Source organism: Oncorhynchus mykiss, chromosome 16 (genome assembly GCF_057628025.1).
Source record: "Oncorhynchus mykiss isolate SJ-2025 chromosome 16, ASM5762802v1, whole genome shotgun sequence".
Lineage (NCBI taxonomy): Eukaryota > Metazoa > Chordata > Actinopteri > Salmoniformes > Salmonidae > Oncorhynchus > Oncorhynchus mykiss.
This window is the reverse complement of record NC_143037.1, coordinates 75,782,708-75,801,951: the sequence shown is the minus strand read 5'-3', so window position 1 is coordinate 75,801,951 and position 19,244 is coordinate 75,782,708. Positions and strand designations below refer to the sequence as shown.

General features: G+C 43.9%; 1 protein-coding gene across 1 annotated transcript; it reads right to left on the bottom strand.

The window, feature by feature from the left end:
* Positions 1-1,846: 1,846 nt before the first annotated feature.
* Positions 1,847-17,570, bottom strand: LOC110492610 (carbonic anhydrase 6). Its single transcript, XM_036947761.2, has 11 exons — positions 17,227-17,570; positions 16,275-16,454; positions 14,797-14,945; positions 12,885-12,980; positions 7,837-7,903; positions 6,673-6,830; positions 6,296-6,422; positions 4,210-4,293; positions 4,084-4,116; positions 3,340-3,545; positions 1,847-2,580 (listed from the first exon to the last, which is right to left on the bottom strand). The coding sequence occupies exons 1-11, from the start codon at positions 17,309-17,311 to the stop codon at positions 2,167-2,169; spliced, it is 1,599 nt and encodes a 532-aa protein (XP_036803656.2). The 5' UTR covers positions 17,312-17,570; the 3' UTR covers positions 1,847-2,166.
* Positions 17,571-19,244: the final 1,674 nt, after the last annotated feature.

The following is a 19,244-nucleotide window of genomic DNA, read 5'->3' as shown; positions in this document are numbered from 1 at the left end:
TGCCTTTAGACCACTGCACCACTCGGGAGCTGTGTTAACGTACAGGACAGTATGGAGTGGGAGCTCTACATCAGCGTCACCTGTGCCATTGTCCATGGAATCGGAAACGCCATCGTATCCAGTAAATCACCCTCATCTGTGGTCAGACACCCCATCACTGCCCTAGGGCATTGGGATATTTTTTAGACCAGAGGAAAGAGTGCCTCCTACTGGCCCTCCAACACCACTTCCAGCAGCATCTGGTCTCCCATCCAGGAACTGACCAGGACCAACCCTGCTTAGCTTCAGAAGCAAGCCAGCAGTGGTATGCAGGGTGGTATGCTGCTGGCAAAATGGTGCCCCCCCCCCCCCCCCCCCCCCCCCCCCCCCAAACTATATGGGAGGGGTGGAACCAAAGCATTCTGGGTGAACGTGTCTTCACCAGACAGAACTGTTTCGTTTTCGTTCGTTCTCCTTGTTATTTTGTTATTTTTGTGTTCAGTGTTAATAAATCTCAACATGGACACGTACCACGCTGCATATGGGTCCGATCCTTCATACCCCTCGTCAGAGGAAGACGAATCTCGTTACACATTCAATACCGTCTTGCACACTCTTGCCTGCATCTAGTTGACATTGGGTGTAATCATTAGTCTAACAGTTACAAATGACAGTTTCTATTGGACAGACATTCAGGTATGTTTTTTTTCTTTCCTTCCCCCCAACGTTTTTGTTCCGTTTAAGAAACGTTTTTCAACAGAATCGGCAGAATGAATACACAACCTGATCACGTGTAAAACACAGTTCACAGTTTCAGGAGCAGCCACGTTGTATTCCTTCTCGCATCCACAGCACGCGATGCGCTCTCCTCCTTTCACCTCTTCCCTTCGCTTGAGGACTTCAATGCACAACACAACACACTGCATCTGACCAGGCGAGAAAATAAAAGCTTTCCAAGCCAAACCATACATCTTTGCAAAATAGTGTCAATTATTTGGTGACGTGATTATATTTAGTATAGTTTTATCTAAAAAGGATAACTTTTTTAAATGTTTAAAAAATGTCAACGTTTTTATGAAATTCACTGAGGAGGATGGTCCTCCCCTTCCTCCTCTGAGGAGCCTCCATTAGTCCAGGAAGTTGTGTGACCTGGTTGTCTTCCTCCCTCTGTCTGTGGTTCTATCTATCTATCTATCTATCTATCTATCTATCTATCTATCTATCTATCTATCTATCTATCTATCTATCTATCTATCTATCTATCTGTCTATCTATCTATCTATCTACACATACACACACTGCTCAAAAAAATAAAGGGAACACTAAAATAACACATCACAGAAGTGTGATTGACTTGGAGTTACATTGTGTTGTTTAAGTGTTCCCTTTATTTTTTTGAGCAGTGTATATATATATATATCTGCCCTCCAGAGGCTTGGCGACACTGTTCTACATCTGGCTGGTCATCACGGAGACCAGGAACAAGACCTTCCTGGAGATCAGTCGGATGTTCGCTCACCAGGAACCAGGTAGAGATACAAGTAGGAGACGCGCCAATCAAATCAGAGGCAGGAGACGGCAGGGAAGGTCACGGCCTTCTACGGAGGTGGATTATGGCCATTTAACAAGGTGTCTGTTGGAGAGAAGAAAGGAGAAGAAAATAAACAGGCTCTTCTGTTTGAAAGGTGACAGAGTGGCCTGGAACCAGTTGATGTAATCTATATTTATTAAATTAAATTGTTTTTTAAAATCATTTTAATATATTTCAATGATATCTGTCTTGAGTGTCTGTTTTGTAGTTCACTGGCTTTGTAGTGTCTCTAACGATACATGTCTGTTAGATTTAATTAATAAAATAAACACAAGATGCTTAATATAGAACTTTATTAAGAAGACAAAAGATATGAATACGATAGATGGCTGATGCTCTGAGCCCACACGGACATTCAGAGATCTTCTGCGATTCCCTTCCCTTATACAATAAACATTGTTATACTGAGCCCGTTACTCATGTCTCAAATAGATGAGTTAACCTTCATACTCAATAGTTAGCAGTAAAGGATAGATTTGATATATTGACCAGACATCATTTATATTTTATTCCCGTTTCAATGCGTTTTGCTACGTTGTGCCCTACTGAACACCACCCAGTACACCTGTAGTCTGTCTCCAGCTGCACCCCTCCCCTCAGTGACACCTGTAGTCTGTCTCCAGCTGCACCCCTCCATAGAGACTCAGAGGTGTGACCCCCCAGCTAAACACATTCCCCCTGAGAGAGGCGGTGTCCTCACAGGACATCTGTTCACGGATCTCAGCCGAGTTCAAAACGTAGTCCCACACGTTGACATCCGTCATCTGACCCACGAAGGCGTCCGTGTCAGAGATCCCCAGGAAGCCGTCCTGGTCCTTCCCCAGGATGAAGATCCCTGCTGGGCTGACTGTGTATCTCCTCCGGAGGTACTGCTCCTCCCCCACCACTCCGTTGATCCACAGCTCAGCTCCCCCGGAGTGGGACGACCAGGTGACACAGTAGTTGACCCAGTCACGGGAGTGGAAGTTGTGGGGCAGGTTGACAAACTCGTTGCCGATCCACAGACCCACCTGGATGGATCACATGAAAAATAGAAATGAGTCTCAATGACTTTTCCCTCCCTCCCTCCCTGCCTCCCTCCCTCGCTTCATCCATCCCTCCCTCCTCCCTTCTCCCTGCCTCCCTGCCTCCCTCCCTCGCTTCATCCCTCCCTCCCTCCTCCCTCGCTTCATCATCCCTCCCTCCCTCATCCCTCCCTCCCTCCCTTCATCGTCCCTACCTCCCTCCTCCCTCACTCGCTTCATCCCTCCCTCCCTCGCTTCATCCATCCCTCCCTCCTCCCTCGCCTCATCCCTCCCTCCATCCCTTCATCCATCCTTACCTCCATCCATCTCTCCCTTCATCCCTCCCTCCCTCGCTTCATCCCTCCCTCCCTCGCCTCATCCCTCCATCCATCCCTCCCTCCCTCTTCCTTCGATTCATCCCTCCCTCCCTCCTTCCATCCATACATCCCTCCCTAGCTCCCTGTCTCCTTCCTCCCTCTCGCCCTCGCTTCATCCATCCATCCATCCATCCATCCCTCCCTAGCTCCCCGTCTCCTTCCTTCCTCCCTCTCGCCCTCGCTCCTTCCTTCCTTCCTTCCTTCCTTCCTTCCTTCCTTCCTTCCTTCCTTCCTTCCTTCCTTCCTTCCTTCCTTCCTTCCTTCCTTCCTTCTCTTGCTCTCTGCCTCCCTTGCTTCATCCATCCATCCATGCCCCCTTCTTTCTATCCCTCCCTCCTCCCTCCTTCCTTCCTTCCGACCCTGCCTCCTTCTCTCCCCCACCACCCACCTCATATCCCACGGCGATCATCAGTTCGTTGTCGTTGCCCTGGCTGGAGTATGACAGGACAGTGTGTATCTCTCCAGGGCGCGTCTTCAGGTGCATGCAGGCGGTGAAGGAGTGTAGGTCCATGGAGTGAGCCAGGTGAGCCCGGGCATAGCTCTCGGTGTTCCTCTCTGGGAAGTGGAGCACCAGGGGAGACATCACTCGAGGCTCTATGGGGGACAGGAGTGATTCGGTTAACATCTGACACAGAAGACAGATTGCTATACAACTACTGATCAATCATTCTCTAAATATAAGTAATCAAAATAGAAATGATAAAATAACAACTTCATGTAAAGTGTTAGCCTATACATGACATGTACCTGTGTAGTAGTTATGTTCTAACTATTAATGTAACTATTAATGTAACTATTAATGTAACTATTAATGTAACTATTATTGTAACTATTAATGTAACTATTATTGTAACTACTATTGTAACTATTAATGTAACTATTATTGTAACTACTATTGTAACTATTAATGTAACTATTATTGTAACTACTATTGTTACTGTTACTGTAACTGCAACTACTATTGCAACTTATTGCAACTACTATTGTAACTACTATTGTAACTACTACTGTAACTACTATTGTAACACATTGGTGTTATTACACATGATGCATAAGAGCACCTCGTAGGGTACGGTGTACTCATAAGTTACCGTGTTGATACGTAAGAGCACCTCGTAGGGTAACTACTCACCGTGTTCGGAAGGCCTTGCATCCCCAATTGCACCTACATGAACAAAAACAATTTCCAAGAGTCAGTTCACTTAAACCTTCCCCTCATGTTGCTCCACTTTCAAAGGTAAATAGGGAACACTCTTACTTGAACATATGTGTTTTCCAAGAGAAGTTATCAGACCCTCGATCTTCAGGAGCTTTGATTCTATTTCATCATGGCGACAGAAAGCTGAGTGGAGAGAGGAAGAGGGAGAGAGAGAGAGAGAGAGAGAGAGAGAGAGAGAGAGAGAGAAAGAAAGAAAGAAAGAGAGAGAGAGAGAGAGAGAGAGAGAGAGAGAGAGAGAGAGAGAGAGAGAGAGAGAGAGAGAGAGAGACAGAGAGACAGAGAGAGAAAGAAAGAGAGAGAGAGAGAGAGAGAGAGAGAGAGAGAGAGAGAAAGAAAGAGAGAGAGAGAGAGAGAGAAAGAGGGAGACAAAGAGAGAGAGAAAGAGAGAGAGAAAGAGAAAAATAGGGAAAGATGAACGGAGCAAAGTACAGAGAGATCCTTGATGAAAACCTACTCCAGAGCACTCAGGACCTCAGACTGGGGCGAAGGTTCACCTTCCAACAGGACAATAAGCCCTAAGCCCACAGCCAAGGCAACGCAGAAGTGGCTTCGGGACAAGTCTCTGAATGTCCTTGAGTGGCCCAGCCAGAGCCCGGACTGAGCCACTCAAGGACATCTCTGGAGAGACCTGAAAATAGCTGTGCAGCGACACTCCACATCCAACCTGATAGAGCTTAAGAGGATCTGCAGAGAAGAATGGGAGAAACTCCCCAAATACAGGTGTGCCAAGCTTGTAGCGACATACCCAAGAAGTTTCTGCTGTAATCGCTGCCAAAGGTGCTTCAACAAAGTACTGAGTAAAGGGTCTGAATACTTATGTAAATGTAATATTTCTGTTTTTTTTATTTCTAAAATCCTGTTTTTCCTTTGTCATTATGGGGTTTTGTGTGTAGATTGATGAGGGGGGAAAAAACAACTTAATACATTTTTAGTAATAAGTCTGTAACGTAACAAAATGTGGAAAAAGTCAAGGGGTCTGAATACTTCCTGAATGCACCGTATCTACAACCACTGGATTTAATGTACAGAGCTCTCTAGCTCTCAACGCTTAAGGGTGGAATATATCCATTCCTTTACTTAGCACACACCGCCGGTCCTGACACAGCCGGTCCTGACACAGCCGGTCCTGACACCGCCGGTCCTGACACCGCCGGTCCTGACACAGCCGGTCCTGACACCGCCGGTCCTGACACAGCCGGTCCTGACACCGCCGGTCCTGACACAGCCGGTCCTGACACCGCCGGTCCTGACACCGCCGGTCCTGACACAGCCGGTCCTGACACAGCCGGTCCTGACACAGCCGGTCCTGACACAGCCGGTCCTGACACAGCCGGTCCTGACACAGCCGGTCCTGACACCGCCGGTCCTGACACAGCCGGTCCTGACACCGCCGGTCCTGACACCGCCGGTCCTGACACCGCCGGTCCTGACACAGCCGGTCCTGACACCGCCGGTCCTGACACCGCCGGTCCTGACACCGCCGGTCCTGACACAGCCGGTCCTGACACAGCCGGTCCTGACACAGCCGGTCCTGACACAGCCGGTCCTGACACCGCCGGTCCTGACACAGCCGGTCCTGACACCGCCGGTCCTGACACCGCCGGTCCTGACACCGCCGTTCCTGACACAGCCGGTCCTGACACCGCCGGTCCTGACACAGCCGGTCCTGACACAGCCGGTCCTGACACCGCCGGTCCTGACACCGCCGGTCCTGACACCGCCGGTCCTGACACCGCCGGTCCTGACACCGCCGACCGCCGGTCCTGACACCGCCGGTCCTGACACCGCCGGTCCTGACACAGCCGGTCCTGACACAGACGGTCCTGACACAGCCGGTCCTGACACAGCCGGTCCTGTACAGCTGGTCAAGTATAGATACATGCTGCCTTGAAGAGACCAAGACGCTGTCTACCTCGCTTTCAAACCATGGTGTATGAAAAGTGGAGCAAACTGAAGATATACACTGTCTTTCAAATGAAGGCTACAGCATAATTAGGACAACCAGATCCACTTCCTATCATATACAGCAAGACCTGTATCTACATATATATATATATATATATGATAATATTGGATCAGTTTAGTTGATCTATTGAATCCCTAAGACCAGGTTCTGTATACATACTGCCTTTCCTCAGGCCAGGCAGGAAGGAGGACTCGACCACGCGGTCGTTGAGAGGTTGGGCCATGCGGTAATCATTCCACAGGGTCCTATTGTCCATGTCCATCAGAGTGCTTTCCAACTTCCTGATCTGGGCGAGGGGAGAGGAGAGCAGAGGAGAGGAATGGAGGAGGAGAGGAGAATGAATTAATGAACGATTCAATCGAATGAATACATGGATGAATAAATGGACGAATGAATGATTGAATCTTTCACAGGGTTGTTTATCAGCTTTTCATGGAGGCTTGGTGCAGAGTGTAAGAGTTCACTTCCAATTTTTGGAGAATTCAAAAATTAATTTACACATCAGCAGGTTTGTGAGAGAGAGAGAGCAGGGTTACCTGGTTGTGAGAGAGGGTGATGGGTGTGTCAAACACGGTCCACAGGATGCTCTCGTAACAGGGAGGGGTGGTGAGAGAACCCTGGTACCTGAAGAAATGGTTCAGGTTCTCAGGTAGCATGGAGCGCACGTTGAGGGTGGATATGTTCAGGGACTGGCCTGTACCACAACACAAGAAGTGAAGAAGGAAAATGAGCATCAAACAGTTGATGTTGAGATGTGTCTGTTACTTGAACACTGTGAAGCAATTACTTGGGCTGCAATGTGAGTTGCAGTTAACTCTAATGAACTTATCCTCTGCAGCAGACGTTTCCTTTCCTGTGGTGGTCCTCATGAGAGACAGGTAACTCTAATGAACTGATCCTCTGCAGCAGAGGTAACTCTGGGTCTTCCTTTCCTGTGGTGGTCCTCATGAGAGACAGGTAACTCTAATGAACTGATCCTCTGCAGCAGAGGTAACTCTGGGTCTTCCTTTCCTGTGCCGGTCCTCATGAGAGACAGTTAACTCTAATGAACGTATCCTCTGCAGCAGACGTTTCCTTTCCTGTGGCGGTCCTCATGAGAGCTAGCTTAATCATAGCGCTTGATGGTTTTGCGACTGCACTTGAAGAAACTTTAAAAGTTCTTGACATTTTCCGCATTGACTGACCTTCATGTCTTAAAGTAATGATTGACTGTCATTTCTCTTTGCTTATTTGAGCTGTTCTTGCCATAATATGGACTTGGTCTTTCACCAAATAGGGCTCTCTTCTGTATACCACCCCTACCTTGTCACAACACAATTGATTGGCTCAAACGCATTAAGAAGGAAAGAAATTCCACAAATTCCACAAATAAATCCCACCTGTTAATAATTTAAATGCATTCCAGGTGACTACCTCATGAAGCTGGTTGAGAGAATGCCAAGAGTGTGCAAAGACGTCATCAAGGCAAAGGGTGGCTACTTTGAAGAATCTCAAATATAACATTTAGATTTGTTTAACACTTTTTTGGTTACTACATGATTCCATATGTGTCATTTCATAGTTTTGACGTCTTCATTATTATTCTACAATGTAGAAAATAGTAAGTGTGTCCAAACTTTTGACTGGTACTGTATATAAAAAAAACGAATGTTATTAATGTAGACAGATTCAGTAATATTTCGAAAGAAAACCCAAATCACCTGTGTACTTGACTTTTTCCAGGTTGTTGATGAAATCGCTGTAGTAGGTGTTCTCAAAATGTCCGTCCTATAACGGAAAAAAACAAACAGGAATGTGATGGATTCTGTATTGCTTGTCCTTGACACACATTGGCTAAGAAACAGAAACACAGGACACAGGAGAGAATTTGTTAGGTTGTTGATGAAATCGCTGTAGTTGGTGTCGATTAGCCTCGTACCAACCATCCTGATGTCGTTCTCACATTCTTTATTCGTGTTGGGAGAGTTCAGTATGGTTCGTGCTAGGCTAGGTGTCGATCAAACTAACTGCTAAAACTTCTTGGCAGAACAAAACTAGAAAACAACCACACATTGGCTAAAGCAGAGGCAAGATGGCAACATGGCTACAGGAGAGATAAACAGACTGGCAACATGACTACAGGAGAGATAAACAGACTGGCAACATGACTACAGGAGAGATAAACAGACTGGCAACATGACTACAGGAGAGATAAACAGACTGGCAACATGACTACAGGAGAGATAGACTGGCAACATGACTACAGGAGAGATAAACAGACTGGCAACATGACTACAGGAGAGATAAACAGACTGGCAACATGACTACAGGAGAGATAAACAGACTGGCAACATGACTACAGGAGATATAAACAGACTGGCAACATGACTACAGGAGAGATAAACAGACTGGCAACATGACTACAGGAGAGATAAACAACATGACTACAGGAGAGATAAACAGACTGGCAACATGACTACAGGAGAGATAAACAGACTGGCAACATGACTACAGGAGAGATAAACAGACTGGCAACATGACTACAGGAGAGATAAACAGACTGGCAACATGACTACAGGAGAGATAAACAACATGACTACAGGAGAGATAAACAGACTGGCAACATGACTACAGGAGAGATAAACAGACTGGCAACATGACTACAGGAGAGATAAACAACATGACTACAGGAGAGATAAACAGACTGGCAACATGACTACAGGAGAGATAAACAACATGACTACAGGAGAGATAAACAGACTGGCAACATGTCTACAGGAGAGATAAACAACATGACTACAGGAGAGATAAACAGACTGGCAACATGTCTACAGGAGAGATAAACAACATGACTACAGGAGAGATAAACAGACTGGCAACATGTCTACAGGAGAGATAAACAACATGACTACAGGAGAGATAAACAGACTGGCAACATGACTACAGGAGAGATAAACAACATGACTACAGGAGAGATAAACAGACTGGCAACATGACTACAGGAGAGATAAACAGACTGGCAACATGACTACAGGAGAGATAAACAGACTGGCAACATGTCTACAGGAGAGATAAACAACATGACTACAGGAGAGATAAACAGACTGGCAACATGACTACAGGAGAGATAAAAATCCCCATCAAAATCCATCAGTTCAAGCTTGAGATATCTGTCTTTTGCATTGGACGAGTCTCAATCCCCTGCATCTGCTTAAGTAACACTTCCTCGTCTGCGGTGAAAGGTGGCAGAGCTAGAGCGATGTATGTCAGACTGGGAGACATCACAGAAAATGAGTCTTCTCACGAAAACGTCTGTAGCATCCAAACTGTTGGATCTGTTATGACCATGCTATGGAAAGGGGAGACTCACAAACACAATGGTCTGTCTCTGTGTCACAGGACTCGTCTGAAGGTAACCGGTACCAGTTGAACATAATTTTTTAATGTACAGTGCCTTGCACGCCCAATTTTTCAGTTTTTGATTTGTTAAAAAAGTTTGAAATATCCAATAAATCATGATTGTATCCCACTTGTTGTTGATTCTTCACAAAGAAATACAGTTTTATATCTTTATGTTTGAAGCCTGAAATGTGGCAAAAGGTCGCAAAGTTCAAGGGGGCCGAATACTTTCGCAAGGCACTGTAAGTATGAAGGACTGGCCACCCCTCAGAGCCTGGTTCCTCTCTGGGTTCCTCTCTAGGATGGCCCAACCTCTTTCCCTCTTGGAATTAGAGCCAATATCGGACCTGACTTCAACTTTCCCCAAAATACTGTGCTGCAGGATGACTCTAAAGTGGAGTCATTAAAACCTTTTTCAACCACTCCACAAATTAGTTGTTAAACAAACTATAGTTTTGGCAAGTCGGTTAGGACATCTACTTTCTGCATGACACAAGTCATTTTTCCAACAATTGTTTACAGACAGATTATTTCACTTATAATTCACTGTATCACAATTCCAGTGGGTCAGAAGTTTACATACACTAAGTTGACTGTGCCTTTAAACAGCATGGAAAATTCCAGAAAATGATGTCATGGCTTTAGAAGCTTCTGATAGGCTAATTGACATCACTTGAGTCAATTGGAAGTGTACCTGTGGATGTATTTCAAGGCTTACCTTCAAACTCACTGCCTCTTTGCTTGACATCATTGGAAAATCAAAAGAAATCAGCCAAGACCTCAGAAAAAAAATTGCAGACCTCCACAAGTCTGGTTCATCCTTGGGAGCAATTTACAAACGCCTGAAGGTACCACGTTCATCTGTACAAACTATAGTACGCAAGTATAAACAGTGTCTCCTGACCCCTCCTGTCTCAGCCTCCAGTATGTATGCTGCAGTAGTTTGTGTCGGGAGGCTAGGGCTAGGGCTGTTCACCGGAGGTGCTACCTGTCCTAGACCTGCTGTTTTCAACTCTCTAGAGACAGCAGGAGCGGTAGAGATACTCTCAATGATCGGCTATGAAAAGCCAACTGACATTTACTCCTGAGGTGCTGATTTGCTGCACCCTTGACAACTACTGTGATTATTATTATTTGACCATGCTGGTCATTTATGAACATTTGAACATCTTGGCCATGTTCTGTAATAATCTCCACCTGGCACAGCCAGAAGAGGACTGGCCATCCCTCATAGCCTGGTTCCTCTCTAGGTTTCTTCCTAGGTTTTGGCCTTTCTAGGGAGTTTTTCCTGGCCACCGTGCTTCTACACCTGCATTGCTTGCTGTTTGGGGTTTTAGGCTGGGTTTCTGTACAGCACTTTGAGATATCAGCTGATGTAAGAAGGGCTATATAAATACATTTGATTTGATTTAAACACCATGGGACCACGCAGCCATCACACCACTCAGGAAGGAGACGCTGTCTGTCTCCTAGAGATTAAAGTCCTTTGCTGCGAAAAGTGCAAATCAATCCCAGCAAAGGACCTTGAGAAGATGCTGGAGGAAACCGGTACAAAAGTATCTATATCCACAGTAAAACAAGTCCTACATCGACATAACCTGAAAGGCCGCTTCAGCAAAGAAAAAGCCACTGCTCCAAAACCTCCATAAAAAGCCAGACTATGGTTTGCAACTGCACATGGGGACAAAGATTGTACATTTTGGAGAAATGTCCTCTGGTCTGATGAAACAAAAATAGAACTGTTTAGCCATAATGACCATCATTATGTTTGGAGGAAAAAGAGGGAGGCTTGCAAGCCGAAGAACACCATCCCAACCGTGAAGCACGGGGGTGGCAGCATCATGTTGTGGGGGTGCTTTGCTGCAGGAGGGACTGGTGCACTACAAAATAAATGGCATCATGAGGGAGGAAAATTATGTGGATATATTGAAGCAACATCTCAAGCAAGACATCAGTCAGGAAGTTAAAGCTTGGTCGCAAATGGGTCTTCCAAATTGACAATGACCCCAAGCATACTTTCAAAGTTGAGGCAAAATGGCTTAAGGACAACAAAGTCAAGGTATTGGAGTGGCCAGCACAAAGCCCTGACCTCAATCCTATAGGAAATTTGTGGGCAGAACTGAAAAAGCGTTGGCGAGCAAGGAGGCCTACAAACCTGACTCAGTTACACCAGCTCTGTCAGGAGGAATTGGCCAAAATTCACCCCTTATTGTGGGAAGCTTGTGGAAGGCTACCTGAAAACGTTTAACCCAAACTAAACAATAAAGAGGCAATGCTACCAAATACTAATTGAGTGTATGTAAACTTCTGACCCACTGGGAATGTGATGAAAGAAGTAAAAGCTGAAATAAATCATTCTCTCTACTATTATTCTGACATTTCACATTTTTTAAATAAAGTGGTGATCCTAACGGACCTAAGACAGGGAATTTTTACTAGGATTAAATGACAGGAATGTGAAAAACTGAGTTTAAATGTATTTGGCTAAGGTAAATTTCCGACTTCAACTGTATATCACATTTGACATTGATGATTTTGTCACACAGTTATGCCACATTTATGACATACGGTTATAGATGCTTTGTAATACATTTATGTGGTGCTTATGAAAGCATTATGAAGGCTTTATGAAGGCATTATGAAGGCTTTATGAAGGCATTATGAAGGCTTTATGAAGGCATTATGAAGGCTTTATGAAGGCATTATGAAGGCTTTATGAAGGCATTATGAAGGCTTTATAAAGGCATTATGAAGGCTTTATAAAGGCATTATGAAGGCTTTATGAAGGCTTTATGAAGGCATTATGAAGGCTTTATGAAGGCATTATGAAGGCTTTATGAAGGCATTATGAAGGCTTTATGAAGGCATTATGAAGGCTTTATGAAGGCATTATGAAGGCTTTATGAAGGCTTTATGAAGGCTTTATGAAGGCATTATGAAGGCATTATGACGGCTTTATGAAAGCATTATGAAGGCATTATGACGGCTTTATGAAGGCATTATGAAGGCTTTATGAAGGCATTATGAAGGCTTTATGAAGGCATTATGAAGGCTTTATGAAGGCTTTATGAAGGCTTTATGAAGGCATTATGAAGGCATTATGACGGCTTTATGAAAGCATTATGAAGGCATTATGACGGCTTTATGAAGGCATTATGAAGGCTTTATGACGGCTTTATGAAGGCTTTATGAAGGCATTATGAAGGCATTATGACGGCTTTATGAAGGCATTATGAAGGCTTTATGAAGGCATTATGAAGGCTTTTATTAGCTGAACGCCATTTAAAGCGGGACCTAAATAATAATAAGAAGAAGAGAAGAAGTAAAAGAAGAAGATGGAGAACCAGACCTCCAGATCTCCAGATCTCACCTCGAAGAAGAAGGCTAGAACTGCCAGTCCGTCCGGCTTGTCGCTGGCCTCTTGAAAGCTCTTGTACTTATCAGAGTCATAATGGACAACGTGGAGCTGCAAACACAGAGGACAAAGAAAACAAATACATTGTTCACAAGGAATAATTGGGACCAGAAATCTGCCCAGACATTTCTAACACACAGGCCCATTTTTTGGGTTCTCGAGGCCCACATCATTAGCCAAATAATGATAATTTTGCTCAAAACCTCCAGTTTAGACAGGCCTACTAGGCTACAAATTAGTCAGCCCATCTGGCACATGTCCTAATTGACCTATGACCTCGTTGTTTATCAGAATTGTAAGTTGCTCCAATTGCTGAACCTGTTGGAAGGGAACCCACCACATACAATGTTTATGCAGCAATTATTCCGTTTGTGAAAATCAGAGTGACTAAAAACTAATCTGTACTTTATCCATACAACAACTCAAGAAGATCCACTTGTCATGGCTAGAGGGTGAGAAAGCAGCCCAAGACCGGCAACGTTCGACAACTTTAGTACAGGCCCTATGTTCCTCTAGGAACCAAGAGGATAACGTTAGTACAGGTCCCATGGTCCTCTAGGAACCAAGAGGATAACTTTAGTACAGGCCCCATGTTCCTCCAGGAACCAAGAGGATAACTTTAGTACAGGCCCTAGGATCCTCCAGGAACATCAAAACCAAATAAATGAGTCCTTGAGAAGAGTCCTAGAAGAGCACTGTTGAGGTAGCTGTAGTCTAACGGCTCTCGTTTGCAGAATAAAGAGTGGACCAAGGCAATGCGTGGTAGGCGTACATCGTCTTTTTCTTGATGACACCAAAACAAAACAACAAAGACAAAAGACGACCGCGAACAGTTCTGTCAGGCACAGACACTAAACAGAAAACAAGAGAAAATTACAACTTAAATATGATCCCCAATCAGAGACAACGATGGACAGCTTCCTCTGATTGAGAACCACACTCAGCCAAACACAATGAAATAGAAAACATAGACTTCCCCACCCGAGTCACACCCTGACCTAACCAAACATAGAGAAATAATAAGGATCTCTAACGTCAGGGCGTGACATGTAGCCTGGTCCCAGATCAGTACTACTGAGATGCACTGTTGAGGTAGCTGTAGCCTGGTCCCAGATCAGTACTACTGAGATGCGCTGTTGAGGTAGCTGTAGCCTGGTCCCAGATCAGTACTACTGAGATGCACTGTTGAGGTAGCTGTAGCCTGGTCCCAGATCAGTACTACTGAGATGCGCTGTTGAGGTAGCTGTAGCCTGGTCCCAGATCAGTACTACTGAGATGCGCTGTTGAGGTAGCTGTAGCCTGGTCCCAGATCAGTACTACTGAGATGCGCTGTTGAGGTAGCTGTAGCCTGGTCCCAGATCAGTACTACTGAGATGCACTGTTGAGGTAGCTGTAGCCTGGTCCCAGATCAGTACTACTGAGATGCACTGTTGAGGTAGCTGTAGCCTGGTCCCAGATCAGTACTACTGAGATGCACTGTTGAGGTAGCTGTAGCCTGGTCCCAGATCAGTACTACTGAGATGCACTGTTGAGGTAGCTGTAGCCTGGTCCCAGATCAGTACTACTGAGATGCACTGTTGAGGTAGCTGTAGCCTGGTCCCAGATCAGTACTACTGAGATGCACTGTTGAGGTAGCGGTCAGTATTACTGGTCCCAGATCTGTTAGTGCTATCAGGTCAACTCCTTGTGATGTTGGCATGACAAGGAGTGGCAAAGAGTGTCATGATGGCACAAACACTGCTGTTGAGGTCCACTATGGTCAAGTCAAGCCCACCTCTATTTGTTGTTTTACACCCTTTAGAAACAGTACATTAGTCTTTTTTTTGTGTGTGGGGGGGGGGGGGGTGTATCTCTAGCACTAGCCCACCTCTGCCATGTATCTGATGCCGTCCAGGGTGTGCTCTGCCCCGCTCTCCTCCAAGTCCCAGCCGCCCCAGTGGAGGTGCATCTGGACGGCCGTGTAGTGCCCGGGGAGACCCTTGGTGATCACCATGCTGGGAGGGAGGATGATTTCAACTGGACACAACACAAGAAGACGCTTTTAAAAAAAAAAAAATTATGACATAAGCCACTCAGCAGACCGCTTTTTATCCAAAGCAAGTCATGCGTTGCATACCCGTGGGCGGCCTCAGCTGGAATCAAACACACATTTCTTGCCTTTTTTGCAAGTGCCTTGCTCTACCCGCTGAGTCACACAGGATCACTCATTTTGAGTAGTCTCGTTGTTAAAGGAAGCAAATCCTAACTTAATTTAGATACATTTGTTAAAGATGTTATTGTTGCCATAATTGTTTTCAAAACGTACAGACTGTTCATTCAATATAATAAAACAGTATAGACTAAAACTGGGAATATGATTTTTTTAAATTATTTTTTTTACATTTCAGACATCATCCCACTACTTTTTATTTTATTTTTTAAATTTCAGACATCATCCCTCTACTTTTTAAAAATAATTTAAATTTCAGACATCATCCCACTACTTTTTATTTTATTTTTTAAATTTCAGACATCATCCCTCTACTTTTTAAAAATAATTTAAATTTCAGACATCATCCCACTACTTTTTAAAAATAATTTAAATTTCAGACATCATCCCACTACTTTTTTAAAATAATTTAAATTTCAGACATCATCCCACTACTTTTTTAAAATAATTTAAATTTCAGACATCATCCCACTACTTTTTTAAAATAATTTAAATTTCAGACATCATCCCACTACTTTTTTAAAATAATTTAAATTTCAGACATCATCCCACTACTTTTTTTAAAATAATTTAAATTTCAGACATCATCCCACTACTTTTTTAAAAATAATTTAAATTTCAGACATCATCCCACTACTTTTTTAAAATAATTTAAATTTCAGACATCATCCCACTACTTTTTTAAAATAATTTAAATTTCAGACATCATCCCACTACTTTTTTAAAATAATTTAAATTTCAGACATCATCCCACTACTTTTTAAAAATAATTTAAATTCCAGACATCATCCCACTACTTTTCATTTTATTTTTTAAATTTCAGACATCATCCCTCTACTTTTTTAAAATAATTTAAATTTCAGACATCGTCCCACTACTTTTTATTTTATTTTTTAAATTTCAGACATCATCCCTCTACTTTTTTAAAATAATTTAAATTTCAGACATCATCCCTCTACTTTTTTAAAATAATTTAAATTTCAGACATCATCCCACTACTTTTTTAAAATAATTTACATTTCAGACATCATCCCATTACTTTTTTTTTATTTTATTTAAATTTCAGACATCATCCCACTACTTTTTTTAAATAATTTAAATTTCAGACATCATCCCACTACTTTTTTTTTTTTTACCTGAGTGTCCGTTGTTTTTCATGAGGAAGTTACCCTTCTGAGCATCATATCCGGTGAGCTCCAGCTGTATCATGTGGGGGTTGTGTCGCACGTTCTGCCTCTGGATGTCAATGGGGGACTGTTTCCGGCCACCACACGCAGGATAGTTCTCCGCCCAGTGCACTTGGTCCAGGGCCCCTTCTGACGTAGGGACAAACGGAATGCCGCGGGTGGATTAGAACAACGATGACGACAAAGAATGCAACAATGTAAACTCGGCCACAATATTTTCATTGGCTGCCCACGCGTCCAACTATAATCCAAGCAGACAGTTGGGGAAGAAAGGGGGGGGGGGGGGGGACTGACTGACTGATATTGTATAAAGTCCTACTGTTCTCTCTGTAGGCATACCTTCACAACACCTTGGTGTAATCACAAAACAACAACAACAACAACAAAACATGTCTGACCGGTGGTTTGTAGGAGAGGTAGTACTCTGCAGCATGAACCAAATGACAGGTTGAAAGGCACAGACGTTACACACACTACGTTAATGACCTACCTATCTTCCATAGCTATAATCACGTACAGTGCCTGATCATCATGTTTGGTTCCTGTTTGTCATCATGACGACTGATTTAAACAGCAATAACACATTGCAAAAAACCTTTGGTCGGTCACTGTTATTATATTCTCCAACTCTTCATCATTCTTCAGAATTAAAGTACTCTTTCTCTTCATCATTCTTCAGAGTTAAAGTACTCTTTCTCTTCATCATTCTTCAGAGTAGTAGAGTTCATTATCTTCAAGTAGAGTTCATTATCTTTAATACATTAATAATGAATTGAAATGAAGAACATTTGTTTTAATGAGTTTAAGACTTTGTGTTCTTTCTGGGGATTTTGGAGTCCCCCCCCAAAAGAAACCTACAGATAACTGAAAGGCAATAGGTCATAAATGAATGAATACGTACCTGTATATGTCCAATGTATTCCATCTATCCCGGCAGAGGCAACGCTTACCAACATCAACTGAACGAAAAAACTGAAGCACTCCATTTCAATGGAAATCCTCTTGACACAAAACACCTCTATCTCGCTCTCTCTCTCTCTCTCTGTCACTAACTGCGACTGAAAGGAGGTATTGAAACCAACGCCCCCGGGGCCAACTCAGTCAGGGTTGGGTAGATTACTTTCTAATTGTAATCCGTTACTAGTTACCTGTCCAAAACTGTAATCAGTAGCGTAACTTTTTGAATTACCCAAACAAAGTAATGTAATCTGATTACTTTTGGATTACTTTTCCCCTTAAGAGGCATGAGAAGACAAAAAAGGATCCATCAAACGCATTTGGTATGTCATCATAGTGGTCTCTGATTGGTGGTCATCATTTGGTGTGTCATCAAAGTGGTCTCTGATTGGTGGTCATCATTTGGTGTGTCATCATAGTGGTCTCTGATTGGGGGTCATCATTTGGTGTGTCATCATAGTGGTCTCTGATTGGTGGTCATCATTTGGTGTGTCATCAAAGTGGTCTCTGATTGGGGGGTCATCATTTGGTGTGTCATCATAGTGGTCTCTGATTGGGGGGTCATCATTTGGTATGTCATCAAAGTGGTCTCTGATTGGTGGTCATCATTTGGTGTGTCATCAAAGTGGTCTCTGATTGGGGTGGTCATCATTTGGTGTGTCATCAAAGTGGTCTCTGATTGGTGGGTCATCATTTGGTGTGTCATCATAGTGGTCTCTGATTGGTGGTCATCATTTGGTGTGTCATCAAAGTGGTCTCTGATTGGTGGGTCATCATTTGGTGTGTCATCATAGTGGTCTCTGATTGGTGGTCATCATTTGGTGTGTCATCAAAGTGGTCTCTGATTGGTGGTCATCATTTGGTGTGTCATCAAAGTGGTCTCTGATTGGTGGTCATCATTTGGTGTGTAATCAAAGTGGTCTCTGATTGGTGGTCATCATTTGGTGTGTCATCAAAGTGGTCTCTGATTGGGGGGTCATCATTTGGTGTGCCATCATAGTGGTCTCTGATTGGTGGTCATCATTTGGTGTGTCATCAAAGTGGTCTCTGTTTGGTGTTCATCATCTGGTGTGTCATCATAGTGGTCTCTGATTGGGGGTCATCATTTGGTGTGTCATCATAGTGGTCTCTGATTGGGGGTCATCATTTGGTGTGTCATCAAAGTGGTCTCTGATTGGGGGTCATCATTTGGTGTGTCATCAAAGTGGTCTCTGGATGGTGGGTCATCATTTGGTGTGTCATCATAGTGGTCTCTGATTGGGGGGTCATCATTTGGTGTGTCATCAAAGTGGTCTCTGATTGGTGGTCATCATTTGGTGTGTCATCAATGTGGTCTCTGATTGGTGGTCATCATTTGGTGTGTCATCAAAGTGGTCTCTGATTGGTGGGTCATCATTTGGTGTGTCATCATAGTGGTCTCTGATTGGGGGGTCATCATTTGGTGTGTCATCATAGTGGTCTCTGATTGGTGGTCATCATTTGGTGTGTCATCATAGTGGTCTCTGATTGGTGGTCATCATTTGGTGTGTCATCAAAGTGGTCTCTGTTTGGTGGTCATCATTTAGTGTGTAATCATAGTGGTCTCTGATTGGGGGTCATCATTTGGTGTGTCATCATAGTGGTCTCTGATTGGGGGTCATCATTTGGTGTGTCATCATAGTGGTCTCTGATTGGGGGTCATCATTTGGTGTGTCATCATAGTGGTCTCTGATTGGTGGTCATCATTTGGTGTGTCATCATAGTGGTCTCTGATTGGTGGTCATCATTTGGTGTGTCATCAAAGTGGTCTCTGATTGGTGGTCATCATTTGGTGTGTCATCAAAGTGGTCTCTGATTGGTGGTCATCATTTGGTGTGTAATCAAAGTGGTCTCTGATTGGTGGTCATCATTTGGTGTGTCATCAAAGTTGTCTCTGATTGGGGGGTCATCATTTGGTGTGCCATCATAGTGGTCTCTGATTGG